The sequence below is a fragment of the Scyliorhinus torazame genome, chromosome 14 (assembly GCF_047496885.1).
Source record: "Scyliorhinus torazame isolate Kashiwa2021f chromosome 14, sScyTor2.1, whole genome shotgun sequence".
NCBI lineage: Eukaryota > Metazoa > Chordata > Chondrichthyes > Carcharhiniformes > Scyliorhinidae > Scyliorhinus > Scyliorhinus torazame.
Window position 1 is genome coordinate 17,930,273 of NC_092720.1, and position 17,110 is coordinate 17,947,382.

Genomic DNA, 17,110 nt, shown 5'->3' on the forward strand with positions numbered 1-17,110 from the left:
TCACACTGGCTCCGATGTTTCGAGGCCTACCTCGCCACCTCCCCTCACCCTCCGTCACTGACGAACAGAAGCTGAGCCTCCTCCACGCCCGGGTGAGCCATCGAATCTCCGTGCAACTCGAGGAACGACCACATACGCAGACGCGCTCGCGATGCTGAAGCGCCAATCCGTGAGGCCGGTGAATGAAGTGTTTGCGCGGCAGTCCGGTCCAACTACGTCAGACAGCGCCTGCTCAAGAAGGGCACCCTCAACCTAGAGACGGTAAAACTAGCCACCTCCCTGGAAGTAGCGTTCCAGAGCCTCAACGCTTTCCCCTACGACCACGCGACCCCCTTGTGGATACCCGACCAGAGAGTACCCCAGGCCTGTGCCGCGCGGCTGCCCGCCCATCCTGGGATGCTGCCCTGCTACTTTTGGAGTCAGAGCCAGCACCCCAGGCAGCGCTGCCCGGCTCGGAACGCGAACTGTAGCGACTGCGGCAAGAAAGGACACTTTGCCAAAGCTTGCCTGGCCAGGTCCAAGTCCTCCAAATCACAAGCCCGCCTGCCGGCTCCGTCCCCTTCGGACGCGTTGCCCGCCTCGTGTTGTCCGTGGGGGCAGCCATCCTTTACTCTACACAACACGTGCGACTCATGGGGGCCGCCATCTTGACCGCTGCCCGACACGTGCGACCGACGGGGGCCGCCATCTTGAACGCCACCCGACACATGCGACCGACGGGGGCAGCCATCTTGGGACCACCCCACCACCTCTGACCACGCCGGCTACCCGCAACTCGGCGCGGTCACCCTTGACCAGTCATGCCCAAAACATCTCAGGAACTCCATGATGACCGTCCGGGTCAATGGACACGAATCTCCCTGCCTGTTTGACTACGGGAGCACAGAGAGCTTTGTTCACCCCGACATGGTAAGGCATTGTTCTCTCCAAATCTCCCTCGCATTCCAAACAATCTCCCTCGCTTCCGGATCGCACTCAGTACAGATCCGGGGGTACAACGTCGCGAACCTCGTGATACAGGGCGTCGAATACGCTAACTTTAAACTGTACATACTCCCCGATCTCTGCACTCCTCTTCTGTTGGGACTGGACTTCCAGTGCAACCTCAGGAGCCTGACCCTAAAGTTCGGTGAGACCCTACCCCCCCATACCGTTTGTAGCCTCGCGACCCTGAAGGTCGACCCTCCCCCGCTATTCGCGAATCTCACCGCCGACTGTAAACCCGTCGCCACCAGGAGCAGGCGGGACAGTATCCAGGACAGGACCTTAATCAAGTCCAAGGTCCAGCGGCTCTTGCGGGAAGGGATCATCGAGGCCAGTAACAGCCCCTGGAGAGCTCAGATGGTGGTCGTCAGGACCAGGGAAAAGAACCGGATGGTTGTAGATTACAGCCAAACGATAAACCAGTATACGCACCTCGATGCGTACCTCATTCCCCGGATAGCGGATATGGTTAATCAGATTGCACACTACCGGGTGTTCTCCACGGTACATCTGAGGTCCGCATACCACCAGCTCCCAATCCGCCCGGAGGACCGCCACTACACAGCCTTTGAGGCAGGTAGCCGCCTCTTCCACTTCCTCCAGGTCCCCTTCGGCGTCACCAACGGGGTCTCGGTCTTCCAAAGAACGATGGACCGAATGGTGGACCAGTACGGGCTGCGGGCCATATTTCCGTACTTGGACAACGTCACCATCTGCGGCCACGACCAGCAGAGCCACAACGCCAACCGTCAGAAGTTTCACTTATAACAAGGAGAAATGCGTTTTCCGCACAACCAGACTAGTCATCCTCGGCTATGTCGTGGAAAACGGAGTTCTAGGGCCCAACCCCGACCGTATGCGCCCCCTCCTGCAACTCCCCCTTCCCCACTGCCCCAAGGCCCTGAAAAGGTGCCTCAGGTTCTTTTCCTCTTATGCCCAGTGGGTCCCCCACTATGCGGACAAAGCCCGCCCACTGATCAAAGCCACCATCTTCTCGCTGGCGGCTGAGGCCCGCCTGGCCTTCAGCCGCATCAAGGCGGACATCGCCAAAGCCTCGATGCGCGCGGTGGACGAGTCCGTCCCCTTCCAGATGGAGAGCGACGCATCAGAGGTCGCCCTCACCGCCACCCTTAAACAGGCAGGCAGGCCAGTAGCATTTTTCTCCCGTACCCTCAACACCTCCGAAATTCAACACTCCTCAGTCGAAAAAGCTCAAGCCATCGTGGAAACTGTACGGCACTGGAGGCACTACCTCACGGGTGGGAGGTTTACCCTCGTCACCGACCAACGGTCGGTAGCCTTCATGTTCGACAATACACAGCGGGCAAGATCAAGAACGATAAAATCTTGAGGTGGAGGATCGAACTCTCCACCTATAATTACGATATCGGGCATCGTCCTGGGAAGCTCAATGAGCCCCCAGATGCCCTGTCCCGCGGCACATGCACCAGCGAGCAAAATGACCGACTCCGGGCCATCCATGATGACCTCTGCCACCCGGGGGTCACCCGGCTTATCCACTACATCAAGGCCCGCAACCTGCCCTACTCCACCGAGGAGGCCAGGGCCATGACCAGGGACTGCCGAATCTGCGCGGAGTGTAAACCGCACTTCCATCGACCGGACAAGGCCCACCTGGTAAAGACACGGCAGCACGGTAGCATAGTGGTTAGCACAATTGCTTCACAGCTCCAGGGTCCCAGGTTCGATTCCGGCTTGGGTCACTGTCTGTGCGGAGTCTGCACATCCTCCCCGTGTGTGCGTGGGTTTCCTCCGGGTGCTCCGGTTTCCTCCCACAGTCCAAAGATGTGCAGGTTAGGTGGATTGGCCATGATAAATTGCCCTTAGTGTCCAAAATTGCCCTTCGTGATGGGTGGGGTTACTGGGTTATGGGGATAGGGTGGGGGTGTTGACCTTGGGCGGGATGCTCTTTCCAAGAGCCGGTGCAGACTCGATGGGCCGAATGGCCTCCTTCTGCACTGTAAACTCTATGACATCTATGACATCCCAGCCCGAGCGCCTCAGTATCAATTTCAAAGGGCCCCACCCCTCTACCAACTGCAACACGTATTTCCTCAACGTCGTTGACGAGTACTCTCGCTTCTGCTTTGCAATCCCTTGACCCCATATGACCACGGCCACTGTCATAAGGCCCTACATAGTATCTTCACCTTGTTTGGTTTCCCCACTTACATCCACAGTGACCGGGGCTCCTCGTTTATGAGCGATGAACTGCGTCAGTACCTGTTCGGTAAGGGCATCGCCTCGACCAGGACTACCAGTTACAACCCCTGGGGAAGCAGACAGGTGGAGAGGGAGAACGCGACGGTATGGAAGGCCGTCCTCCTGGCCCTACGGTCCAGGAATCTCCCAGCTTCCCACTGGCAGGAGGTCCTCCCCGACACGCTCCACTCCATTAGGTCACTTCTTTGCACAGCCACGAACGAGACCCCTCATGACCGCCTATTTGTTTTCCCTAGAAAATCCACCTCCGGGGTCTCGCTTCCGTCCTGGCTGAAGACACCGGGGCCCGTACTACTCCAGAAACACGTGAGGAGCCATAAGTCCGACCCCCTGGTCGAGAGGGTCTAGCTCCTTCACGGCAACCCCCAGTATGCATACAGCGCACCCCAACGGCCGACAAGATACGGTCTCCTTCCGGGACCTGGCACCCGCAGGATCCCCTACCATCACCTACCCCCCAAACCTACACCGAACTGCACCCCCGCCCCTACATGGCCTCCACACCCCCTCCTCCCCCCCCCCCCCCCATCGCCGACCTACAGAGATGAAGCTCCAGAAGACACGCTCCCGGAGTCCACAGCTGTGCCCGCATCGACGAGTTCAAGACCCGTGCCCGCACCAATGAGTTCGACACCCGTGCCCACTACGAAGCCAGAGCTCAGGCGATCGCAGCGCACGATCAGGGCGCCGGACAGACTGAACCTGTGAGCCCTTCACCCCCACCGGACTTCAATTTTTTAACAGGGGGTGAATGTGGTGAACGTATTATGGTAACCATTCACCACTGTATTACATTGTACTATACTGTTGTCCATGTGGGCTCCACCTATGGACCATTGTACTGTATTACACCGCTTGTATCATGTTGGTGCTCTTGTGGGCTCTGCCCCTGGCTCCGCCACCTTGAGGGAAGTTTTATAAAGCAGCTGTCCTGTAGGCGGCTCTCAGTGCAGAACAGGCGCAGGCAGGCACTGCTCTAGTTGATTAAAGCCACTGTTTACTTCAACTCTCTGTCTCGTGTGAATTTTTTTTTTCACTACAAAGATTTTATTGCAAGAATTTTGCACACAATAATTATCAGTCAAGCCAGCATTGGAATGAAAAAACCTTGTCAAATAATCCACACAGAAGACTGCCAAAATCTTCTGACTTGAGGCAAAGACAGTCTGCTGTAAACATTTTGATAATGTGACGGCATTAACAGTCAGTCAGGTAAGAAGGATTTGCGGCAATTATTCATGCTCATCCCTTTAGTCAGAATGCACGATGCGTGAAAATATGCCGGTGGGTTCACTGCCATCGTCCAGTGCATTGCTGAAGCCCTCTTCTCTCCTTCGCTTAGCCAGTGCTGCCAGGGACTTGAACATCTTTGGTTCGTATATGGCCAGATCCGCGAGGGCCTTCCTGTTCAGCTCCACTTGGCACTTAACCAGGTTACTGATCAGCGCGGGGTATTTCAATCCATGCTCACGCGAGCCTGCTGCAATATGCTTATCCAAAGCATCCTCATGTTCCGCTTCTTGGCCTTGGTGGAGTAGAGGAAGGCTCTCCGCACGGCCAGGCTGCAACATCGGTTCTTCCTGCCTCGGAAATGCCGCGCGTGTTGAAGAACCTCCTGGTGCCGCCAGTAGCGGTCGGGGCCTCGGCTCCGGATCCAGCGACAGGAAAACCATCAGGCTCCTGGGTGGGAGTGTACTCTCCCCCCCCCCCCCCCCCCCTTCACCTACACCACCTCCTCCTCCCCCGTTATCAGCTGTCTCGTGTGAATTGATGGTCGCATCAAGGGGAGAGAGATATTATGGTGACGATGAAGGACAATGGGGGATTGTCAATAGATTCCCCATAAGCTTTGTGGAGTATGAACTTCCCTATTGGGCAGACAGGAGCTCACCCAATGGGAAACAAACAGCGTGAGTTTAAAGCCCGGTGCTTCAACCCGGGCTGGTATCCCGGTAGGTCCCCGGGCTTGGACTTGCGAGCTGGAAGCTGCAGCCTCCTCTGTTGTGTCAGTAAAAGGATAGGGTGTAGGAAGACTGGCCTTGGCGAGATTATTACACTAACCAATTACCATTTAAAGATAATTTGCTCTTTTTAATGATACAGCTACCAGAACACATTGACAATTATTACATTCCTTAATTTTCATTTGATCACAACTTTCTGACTCAGTGAATCGCTCCCTTACCACTGCACTGGGGGTGTCAGCTGGATTTTGTGCCTCCCACTCTGGTGTGGGGCTTGAGTCCACAAATGTCACACTCAGAGGTTAGAGGTTACCAGCTGAGTCACGGTTGACACCTGACAAGAGCAATGATATGGAAGTACAATGATCTGCACTTCCCCATTTTCACTGTTGGTGCCGAATTCTCCAACACCATCACAATGTCAGCACAGATTCAAGGGGACAACCTCAGCATCTCCCAATGAAGGTGACATGGGATGGCTGAATGATCTGACTGTACCACCATCATCTGCGAATAGAGGTTTTCTTTTTTAAAAACTCAAAACTTTCTTTTTTAAATGTTTTTTATTAACTGAAAACTTGGCACATGAGGGGAATGAGGGTATTTGGGCTGTCTGGTCACAAGACCCTTAGGCTGGTTGGGTACACACTAAACACTTTGTCACAGGTGTGGTTTAACACAGTGACACTAAGGTAGATGCACAATCCTTCAACAACTATTGCACATTTAACGAATAAAAATACACCATGTACAAAACAGTACAACGCAATTATTCAACTTGAAAGCCTGACATTTTTCTCTTGGCAAAATAATGATCGCTGACCCAGTAGGAGTGGCATACAGGCCCCGGTGAACATGTCCTCAATGAGTGCAGCAATGTGATTTGACAGTGCGCATGTTCCTATCCTAGGGGGGATGCTATTTACAAACAGTTACTCCTGAAAATAGCTGGAGGTGCTCCTGCTCTAGCCACCAGTGTAAGTGGTGTGTCAACACTGTGAGCCTTTAACTCTGAAACACAATATGTCTTCCCAAAACTATCAAAGCTGGCTTTTCCAAAGCTTTGATGTGTATAAAGTTTTCAATGGAATCAGCAAATCAAATGCTTATCGGCTTAATACTATAAACATTAGTAGTTTGTAAGAAACACAATACAATAACGATAGGCTGTATCCCAAAGCCTAATTTCAAAAGTTTGTGGTTTTCCCATTGATCCTGGGGTCCACTTAAAGGTGCTGTGCATGGGGGCTAGAAAACAATCCAATGACATGGTGAAGTCAACATGGTAAACCCAATGTCATCTACAAACGAGACGAGGCTGTATCTACTGCCAAAGATCAGAGCAGGCTGCAGTGTGTAACTGCATCAAGCCACATATTGGGCATACACCCAGAGCAGAAAGTGGATCAACACTATGAGCCTTTAACTCTTAGAACACAAAGTAACTTCTCAAAAAACATCAAAGCTGGCTTTGCCAGAAACCTCAAATTATCTGCAACAAATTGACATAGCTTCGTTAGAAAAGAGCTGAAAAGTCCAGTAAGTAATTTTACGATTACCAATAGTTCAAACTTGCCGTAAGTAATGGAAACGGACACAGCCCCATTATAAAATTCTGTTGCAAGGTTTTTAAGGACATCTTTAATGTATAGCAACAGACCATAACAATATCCCACCTCAGGCTTATGCAGCCATTTTTTCCAATTTTGTGTTCCATCATATTTAAATCAAACAGATTGACCTCTGCTACTAAATAAATCTCTGGTATAAATCCATGTCTCTTGGAGCCCCTTTTATTAAGACTGAAAACCAATAAGATTGTACTCGAGTACTTGATATGGTCCCTTTGTTATCCTTTGGTTATGCCTCCTTGTCTGCAAGCCACAGGTTTCTCAGCAACTAGTTGTGATAGTTCTTTATTATTGTTCTTTGGCAAGGATGTTTGCATCAGAAACATAGGACTAGAAGGGGTCAATTCAACCAGATCATGGCTGATCTGTATCGTATCACCCTTTCAGACTGAAAGACCTACATTAATACAGTGACTTCCATGACCGCAGGATGTCCCTGAACTGTTTTAGTCAATTAAGTCTTTCTGAAGCTTTGTCACAGCTGGGTTGTATGAAGGATGGTAGTCAATTTGTATGCAATAAAGACCAGATAATCAGATATTTCAGTGGTATTGGTTGAGGGTTAGTTATTGGCCAGGGGTCCAGGGAGAACTTCAGGGATCTGCTTCAGAATAGTGCCATGGAACCTTTTAGTCCAGGTGAGAGAGCGGACTGGGCCGTAACTCCATGCCTCATCTGAATGATAGCACCTGAGACAGTGCAGCATTATATCAGTACTGCACGAGGGCTGTCAGCCGAGGTTGTAAAAAACAGATGACGATAAGCAGTATACCTTATCAAAGCCATAGCGACTGCCTTGCCTCGTTTGGTAACCACGTCTCATCTGAGGAAATGTGCGGATTTCTCCGCGAAGACCAAAGAATGGGTGTTGAAGAAAACTCAGATTCGAGAGGCACTGGGAGGAAAAAAGGGGGGGGGGGGAGAAAAATCATGTAGTGCTCTCACCCCTGAGTCAGAGGTCATGGATTCAAGTTCCACTCTGAAGATTTGAGCACAAAAATGCAGGCTGACACAGGAGTGCAGCATGGAGGGAGAGCAACACTGTTTGAGGTCCTTTTGTCTGATGAGATGTTAAAACTGAGGCCTCCATGTTCCCTCTCAGGTGGAAGTAAAAGACCCCGTGGCACTATTTCATGGAAGATCAGAGGAGTTCTTCCTGGTGGCACCATCCGGTTCCCTGACAAATATTTTTCCCTCAACCAACTTAAATTAAAAAAAAACATTTTCTGGTCAGTAATAACAGTGCTGTTTTGTGGGAGCTTGCTGTGCACAAATTAGCTTGTTGCGCTTCCTACATTACAACAGCGATTACACTTCATTCCTGGAGAACATTTTGGGATGTCCCGATGTTGTGAAATATAGTGGGTGAGATCGTCCGGCTCTCCACGCTGGCGGGATCTTCTGCTACCGCCGACAGCACCCCCCTCGCGTTTCCTGGTGACGTGAGGTGGAATCTATGGGCAATCCCATTGAGAGTGGCTGGACCAGAAGATCCCCCCACTGGCGAACGGCGAGCCGCCTCTCACCGCCAAGAAAACCCGCCGCGGGGAGGCTGGAGAATCTCGGCCGTCATATCAATGCAAGATAAAAGCAAAATACCGCAGGTGCGGGAAATCTGAGACACAAACAGAAAGTGCTGGAAAAGCTCAGCAAGTACCGCAGCATCTGTGGAGAGAGAAACAGAGTTACCGTCTCTCGAGTCCAATATATGTTAATACATGTCTTTATGTTATTTGTGGTTTAAAGGGATAGCAAATGGCATTGAGAACAGAAAGCCCAGTAACCACTAAAAAGAAAACTGTGTTTTGACAACTTCCTGTGAAGAAAGAAATAGGAGGTCAGTGCTACAAAAGCCCATGCTTCTCTATGCCGATGTCACCTACTTCTATCACTCTGTTCGGATCAATAATGTTTCAAACCTTACTCTGATGCAAGCAATCCTTGGATTCCATTATAACCAGGGTGCAATGTAGCTATGGAATAGCAGGTGTGCCGTCCCAAAGCTTTTGGAGAGAGGAAAAGATCATATCAGCAAGTAGTGTTTACACATCAAACACAATTTTGTCCAATTCCGCCCCTCTAGCCGGTTCTACAATTCAGTGAGATCATGGCTGATCTGTGGCCAAATTCCAGATAACCTTCTTTAGCCCATATGCCTTAATGCATTTGGGTAACTAAAATTTATCTGAGCTTTAAAATTAACAATTGATCATGCATCAATTACCGTTTGTGGAAGACAGTTCCAAACATCCATCACATTTTGTGTGCAGAAGTCTTTACTAATTTCACTCTTGAAATGGGTTTATATAGTCCAGGAGCCTAATATAAAACTTCACGACCAGACTTACCATTTTCATATTGTACATCCCAATGCAATCATCCTTTCATTCACATTCTGTATCTGGATGCCTTTGTGATTAGAGTCAAGAATAAAATCTGTCACAAATCCATCTGATTCCTTGGACTGCCACAGAAATTGGGCGGGATTCTGCGGGGAGGGCAACTCCGGCGTGAAGGGGTGGCGTGAACCACTCCAGCTGACGCGGAGGAATAGATTGCCCCCATGGCACAGGCCCGCCCGCGGATCAGTGGGCCCCGATCGCGGGCCAGGCCACCATGGGGGCACCTTCTGGGGCCAAATCCCCCCGCACCCCCCCTCGAGGACTCCGAAGGCCGCCCGTGGAGCCAGGTCCCGCCGGTAAGGACCTGTTGTAATTTACGCCGGTGGGACCGGCCGTAAACTGGCAGCCACTCGGCCCATCGCAGGCCGGAGAATCGCCGGGGGAGCATCTGCCAATGGCCCCCGACCGGCGCGGCGCAATTCCCGCCCCCGCCAAATCCTCGCCGCCGGAGAATTCGGCTGCCGGCGGGGGCGGGATTCACGCCGCCCCCCCCGGCGATTCTCCGACCTCGCCCATTGTCTGTAATTAAAATTGAATTTTAAACCTTGAAGAGAAGTTTTAGTAATTTTAGTCCATGGTGTCTGATCTGACTAACCATGCTGGCCATTTTAGTGATGGTTAAAAGGCATACGAATGCCAAACTTAAGAGTAGGGAGGTGGCGGAAGCCATGTATTTTGTAAATGCGCATGGTCTCTCAGGTACCCAGCTGGTTGATGGTATGAAGACCGGGTCTATTTCCATTACAGAGGGCAAGGTGCGGACAGACAAGAGGGTTCCACAAAACAGCTCTGCCCATGGCAAAGGGAGTATGATCCCAATCTGACTTACCTCAGTGATGTCCAGTACATCACATTTCATAAGTAACAAAATAGAATAAAAACAGAGATTATCTCCAGTGGCAGAAGGGCCAGTGACCAGAATGCACAGGTTTAAGATAATTAGCAAAAGAACCACAGAGGAGATGAGAAATTTGTTTAATGTGGTGGTCTGGAATGTGCTGCCTGAAAGTAATGGTGGATGCAGATTCGCTCGCTAACATGTAAAAAATTGGATAAACACTTGAATAGGAAACTTTGCAAGAATATAGGGACAATGCAATGGCATGGAACTGACTGGCTAGTTCCTTGGTGGAATGATCTTATTCTGAACTTTGTGATTAAGAAAAGAAAGACTTGTATTTATACAGCACTTTTCACAACTGGGTGTCTTAAAGCATTCTATATTAGTCTCAGTTGTAAAGCCAGAATACAGCCCAAACTCCCAGGAACAGCAATATACTGACAAGAGGTAATCAAATTTTTTTGCGATGTTGATTGAGGGATTAATAATAGCCAGGGCACCTGGCGTACACTTCTGCTCTTCTTCAAAATAGTGCCTCTAAACCTTGAACTGGACCAGCCAGATTAACACTGCAGCTAAAAGAACAGGTCAGATTGCTTGCTTCAGAGGAATCCTGCCACTAACTCGCTTTCTGACCCCCCAAAGCCTGTCCACCATCTACAAGACACAAGTCAGGAGTGTAATGGAATACTCCCCACTTGCCTGGTTGCGTGCAGCTCCAACAACACTCAAAAAGCTTGACATCATCCAGGACAAAATAGCCCAACTTGTTTGGCACCCTTTCCACAAACATTCACTGCCTCCATCCCCACACACAGTATGTACCATTGACAAGCTGCACTGCAGGAACTCACCAAGGCTCTTTAGGGAGCACCTTCCAAACCATGGACACTACCATCTAGAAGATCACCATCACTTGGAAGATCCCCTCTAAGCCGCTCACCACCCTGACATAAAAATATTTTGGCTGTTTCATCTCTTTCTTTGGGTCAAGACCCTGAAACTCAATCCCTAACAGCGATGTGGGTGTACCTACACCACAGAGTCTGCAGTGGTTCAAAAAAGCAAGTCACCACCACCTTTCCAAGGGCAATTTGGGATGCGCAATAAAAGCTGGCCAAGCCAGCGACGCCCACATCCCGTAAGTGAATATTTTTAAGAATGCCCACCCGAGCAGACAGATGGGGCCGCGATTTAATGTCTCATCCAAAAGCCGCCACCAATAACACAGCAACACTCCCTTGGTACTGCACTGGAGTGTCAATGTCGTTTTTTCTACTCCAGCCCTGGAGTATGACTTGAACCAGGTACCTTATGACTCAGGGGCAAGACCATGTGGTGTCATAGCTGACACTTGATTCCACAAATCATTGAGGGAAAGATGGTCAGATATGATAGTTTCACACAGGTGGCAGTTTTAAAATCTCACAGCATTTCTAGACTGGAGTTAAAAAGCCTGAGGTTTAAAGGGGCAGGGAAGACTGAGGATATCGAGGCTGTTCAATTTCTCCAGGGAAGGGGGGCACAATGGTTAGCACTGTTGCCTCATAGCACGAGGGACGCGGGTTCAATTCCGACCATTGGTGACTGTCTGTGTGGAGTTTGCATATTCTCCCCTTGTTTGCTCCGGTTTCTTCCCACAGTCCAAAGATGTGCAGGTTAGGTGGGCTGGCCATGCTAAATTTCCCCTTAGTGTACAAAGATGCACAGGTTACGGGGATATGGTGGGGGAGTGGGCCTAGGTAGGGAGCTCTTTCAGAGGGTCGGTGCAGACTTGATGGGCCGAATGGCCTCCTTCTGCACTCTAGAGATTCTATGATTTTAAGATGGTGAAATAGTGGTAATGCCTTTGGACTAGTAATCCAGAGGCCTGGGCTAATGCTCTGGAGGTACAGTATTAACAGAATAATGTGACTAAGGTTGCTGAACACAAATAACAAATACATTTAGGAACATAGCAATATCTGCAAAATGGTACCAACTCAAAATTAATTCCAGATCAAATTTAGTTTTAGTTCAATGTTAAGGCAACGTAATTTAATTTGTGGTTGGTTTTGAAATGTTTTGTGGCACTCAAAGTAACTCTGTTGCTTGAGGTGAGAAGGTTAAAAGAATCTATTCAGATTGTCACTGGACGGTCATAACTACCAGAGATTCTGGAAGAAGAGACATAATACAGGACAGGAGCAAGGCTGAATGAATCTTAAGCATGAAATCATGCCTGAAAGTCCTTCTGCCTTACTACCTAGCTGGTGAGCTAGTGGAGTGGGATAAAGGGGTCTTTTTCATGTTGGCAGCCGGTGACTAATGGTGTTCCACAGGGATCAATGTTGGCAACACAACTATTCACGATATACATTAATGATCTGGAAGAAGGAACGGAGGGCATTGTTGCTAAGTTTGCAGAAGATACAAAGATCTGTAGAGGGACAGTAGTGTTGAAGAAGCGGGAAGGCTGCAGAAGGACTTGGACAGGGTAGGAGACTGGGCAAAAAGTAGCAGATGGAATACAATGTGGAAAAGTATGAGGTTATGCACTTTTGTGGGAAGAATAGAGGCATATGCTATTTTCCAAATTGGGAAATCTGAAGCACAAAGGGACTTAGGAGTCCTAGTTCAAGATTCTCCTGAGGTTAACGTGCAGGTTCAGTCGGCAGTTAGGAAGGCAAATGCAATGTTAGCATTCATGTCAAGAGGGATAGAATACAAGAGCAGAGATGTACTTCCGAGGCTGTATACGGTTCTGGTCAGACCCCAGTTGGAGTATTGCAAGCAGTTTTGGGCCCTGAAGCGAAGGAAAGATGTGCTGGTGTTGGTCTTATGGTCTAAGCAAGTAAAGAGCAATAATAAATCAGGTTGCTCTGAAGCTGCCGCCTCTCCAGGTGTCCACATGTTCAACAGCATGGCACCATTACTGGTTGAGCTTGTGTTTAAAACGCACAAATCCTAACCCGATCCATCTTCCTGTGCCAATTGGATGTGAAGAGACTCTTCATTACCCACTTGGATGGTCCTCAAGTCTCACTAAACCATTTTTACTCAGGTTCAATATCTTTATAACTACCATGCAAAGGTGTTCTGGATATTAGTTTTTCATCCCTGGAAAGTTGACAACCGATAGTGTTCAGGAATTGGGTCACTTCAATTTGTTTGTCGCCCTTGGACTGGCGGGTGGTGTGGGGGTGGGAGAAGAGAGAGAGATACAGAGAGAGCGAGAGAGAGGTAGTTAAATCATAATTCACTCCTGATCACTGTTCAGTGACCCCCTGCTGGAAGTTGTGGATAACGGACAGGGCTATGTTACACCAAGGGTCAGACAGATTGCCAACACTTGTGTGTGGGCCCACACTGGAAGATCAGTCAAAGTCCAACGGAGCAGAGGGCCATTGGCACCCTCTCAATCAGAACTCAGAGCAAAGCCACACTTCTGGTGGGCAGAAAAAGGGGATGAAAAGAAATAAAGGCGCAGGCAAATCATACTTTACAGTCCGCAGTACCCAGTATCAGTGATTTTAAATAAAGACTGCGCTGAAGGGATTCCAGATCCGGCACTTACCATCCGAGTTCTGTCTGATATAAATAGAAACCCAAAGAAAACAAAAGACAACTGCCCGATGTCCAAAGGTTCAATCGCCAATGAAAGGATATATTCTGCATTACTTAATTTCAAATAGATTCTTGGCATCGGGCAGTCTTTTAGCTTAAGAAACTAGCTCCTGCAAAGTAAGTTTACACATCCTCTGAATATTCCGCGGTGCACTCTCTGGTTGGGAATCACATAATCCACCCACCATGTTAAAGTGCCAGGTGCCATTATGTTTGTGAAGCTGTCAATCTTTTCCTTTGTGCAGCACTTGCTCTTCACTAGAGAGGCCAGGCAGCTCCGAAGATTAAAAAAGAAAGTCCATTATTTTGCCAACAATCCTTAGAGTATGTAGCAGGAGTTCTGAGCACCACACTCTAGGAAGGATGCCAAAGCCTTTGGAGAGAGTGCAGAAGAGATTCTCTCGAACGATACATGGGATGGGATACTTCTGGTACATAGAGAGACTGGAGAAGAGAAGAGAGACTTAATACATCTGCAGTCCATGTTCTGTGATTAAGATAAGATAAGCAGGGGACAGCTAGAAATTGCAGGAGAGTTTATGCGGTAGGGGAGACAATGTTCAGCTAAACATCTCAGCGTTATGGAAGATGAGAACTGACACTAAAGCAGAATGTTAAAATACACAAGTCACAAGGTATATTGCAACTGATGTAATCTTGTGCTGCAGTTTGTGAGTGGATGTGGCAAGGTTTGAAAATCTAGGCCAAACAATCTGGTCTTCTATCCTTCCGACATGGCGGGCAGGAGGCATATGGCAGCACAGTAGCACAGTGGTTAGAATTGTTGCTTCACAGCGCCAGGGTCCCAGGTTCGATTCCTGGCTTGGTTCACTATCTGTGCAAAGTCTGCACGTTCTCCCCATGTCTGCGTGGGTTTCCTCTGGGCGCTCCGGTTTCCTCCCACAAGTACTGAAAGACATGCTTGTTAGGTAATTTGGACATTCTGAATTCTCCCTCTGTGTACCTGAACAGGCGTTGGAGTGTGGCGACTCGGGGATTTTCACAGTAACGTCATTGCAGTGTTAATGGAAGCCTACTTGTGACACTAATAAAGATTATTATTATTATATGCTCAATCTGAGGTGGAAGAGCACCATTTACCACTGGTGTTGATCTGATCTCAAGAAAGCATGTTTGGAATATGCTAATGACATCAGATATTTAAATGAGGACCCTCTGTTTCTTGCAGGATTGGCTATAATGGTTATGGGGATGGTGGTGAAATTGCCAAAGTGAAAGTGTGTGAATATTGTTTCTAAATTTATTGGGACTCATCTTTTTATATGTCACCCTAAAAAGACACCCTATGGTCAAATATTAAATGTTGCTCTCACCTGACCCAATCTGAGGAAGTTCATATAAAGTGCTCTTTCTATCACTAGGATGGGCTAGAGCTGTTCTCTGGTTTTCTCATCTGTAACTTCCTTATCCAAATCGTAACTTTGCCCATTGTCTGCGGAAGGTCTCTGCAGGCCCAAAGTATGGAAGGTCACGATATTGACCGAATGGACAGGCGAAAAACCCAGGAACAGCAGCATAAAGGATGAATGATGATTGGTGGTGCTAGCTTAGGCCGTCTGCATTCAAATTCAGCACTACTGCCCCCTAGAGAAGCTTTGAAAAACTGTTCAAGATACGCCTGTGGTCCTTTCGCAGTCACACCACCGACCTTGATCGTAATTTCCCTGACCCCTGCTTTATGCCTGATGGAAACTAGCTCCTGCAGAGGTTGAGGGCACTTGGAGAATTAAGATGAAACAGGGAGGGGATGGAGGGTGTGTGGGAAACTCTCTCTCCTTATCTGACTGACACCAATTTTATATTGCAGGCTGGGAAGGCTACCGGGCCAAAGACGGGGGTATTCTTTGGTTTGCAACCTTCTTAGATTCTGACTATTTCTATTCATTCTCAGGATATGGGCATCGCTGGAGAGGCTACCATTTATTGCTCATCGCGAAGCCGGCCTTGAGAAAGTGGTGGTGAGCTGTCAGGCCAGAATTTCAGCATTTTGACCAAGCGGTGATGGAGGAACAGCATCACACCAGCCCACTTCATCAGCACACACTCACTTAAATATGCTTTAAATATGTACTCCCTCCACCACTGACACACAGTGGCAGCAGTGTGTACCATATACAACATACACTGAAGCAACACGGCAAGCCTCCTTCGACAGCACCTTCCAAACCTGTGACCCCCACCACCAAGAAGGACAAAGGGCAGTTGGCACATACTAAACACCTTCACGTTCCGCACCATTCCGGCATGGAAATATTATCATTGTTCCTTTATCGTCGTTAGGACAAATTGTAAGTAACAGCACTGCCCCTTGTACCTACACCACATGGTCTGCAGTGGTTCTATAAGAAGTTGCACCATAACCTTCTTAAGGGACAGTAGAGTTGGGTAATTAATGTTGGCTAACCAGTGACACCAATATCCTGAGAATGAATGAAATAGTCATACCATCGGGAGGGTGTAAATCAATGAATTAAACAAGAATGCATCACAATCACAGGGGAGAGGAGGATTTGCGATGGGAAGCAGCGGCTGGAAGAGTCAAGTTATATTTGCAGCAATGGTGTGATGGGTAATTCAATCCCATTTTGACGACATAATGGCATGAATCAAATTGGCAAGTTTCAGTTTTTGGCACAGGCCTGTCAACGGCAACCTTCCCTTTCAGAAAGCTGGTGAGTTCAGTAAAGATTTTTTTATCCGAAGACAAAGTTCCTCAGGTTAACATCACGCTGACGCTCTCATAACAATTGGTCCACACAAGGTCCTTGCCAATATATAAACTGCTACATCTTGGCACATGCTCAGAGGCATGCTCTTTCAAATCAGCGGTTAGCAGAGTGGAAGAATTGAGCAACTTTTCTTCTGGAGGTGGAGAAGGTTACGATTCCTTGAGCATGTTGATCCGAGCACAGATTTTGAGTGCTGGGCCCAGCTTGATGTTCATGGCACTCATTAGATGATCCTCCTTCAGCAAGAGCAGAGCCTGGCCATCAATCTCCTGGGACCGGAATTCATCGGCAATGTCTTTGCAACCTGCGTATAACAATCACACAAAAATGGCCATAAATATAGTCAAAGAGGTTTTTATTTTGAATTGAGATGAAAGATAAGAACCCAAAGTGCTGGAGAACACCAAGAGAAAATAGACAGGAACGTAAGAAGCTGGGGCTGTTCTCCGTGGATAGAGAAGGGAAGTTTTGCTAGATGTGTTCAAAATTAGGAAGGGTTTTGATAGAGAAGGAGAAACTGTTTCCACTGTCATGACGGTCAGTAAGTAACCAGAGGTCACAGATATACAGGCAATTTGTTAAAAGCTGCAGAGGGGAGATACTTTCTTCCTCCGCAGTAAGTTGCGGTGATCTGGAATGAACGGCCTGAAAGACTGGTGGATGTAGATTCAATAACAACTTTCAAAAT

The 17,110-nt window shown here is 48.6% G+C and overlaps 1 protein-coding gene and 1 pseudogene across 6 annotated transcripts in view; both read right to left on the bottom strand.

Moving 5' to 3' along the window:
* Positions 1-4,258: 4,258 nt before the first annotated feature.
* Positions 4,259-4,901, bottom strand: LOC140389555 (large ribosomal subunit protein bL20m-like; annotated as a pseudogene).
* An 835-nt stretch (positions 4,902-5,736) lies between these two features.
* The window catches only part of LOC140389554 (polyhomeotic-like protein 3), a 160,389-nt gene continuing 149,015 nt past the window's right edge, over positions 5,737-17,110 (bottom strand). For all 6 annotated transcript variants that reach the window (XM_072473774.1, XM_072473777.1, XM_072473776.1 and 3 more), the window contains one exon: positions 5,737-16,726. In XM_072473774.1, the coding sequence (XP_072329875.1) occupies positions 16,572-16,726 (155 nt within the window). In that variant the 3' untranslated portion in view covers positions 5,737-16,571. The remainder of the gene's footprint in view (positions 16,727-17,110) is intronic.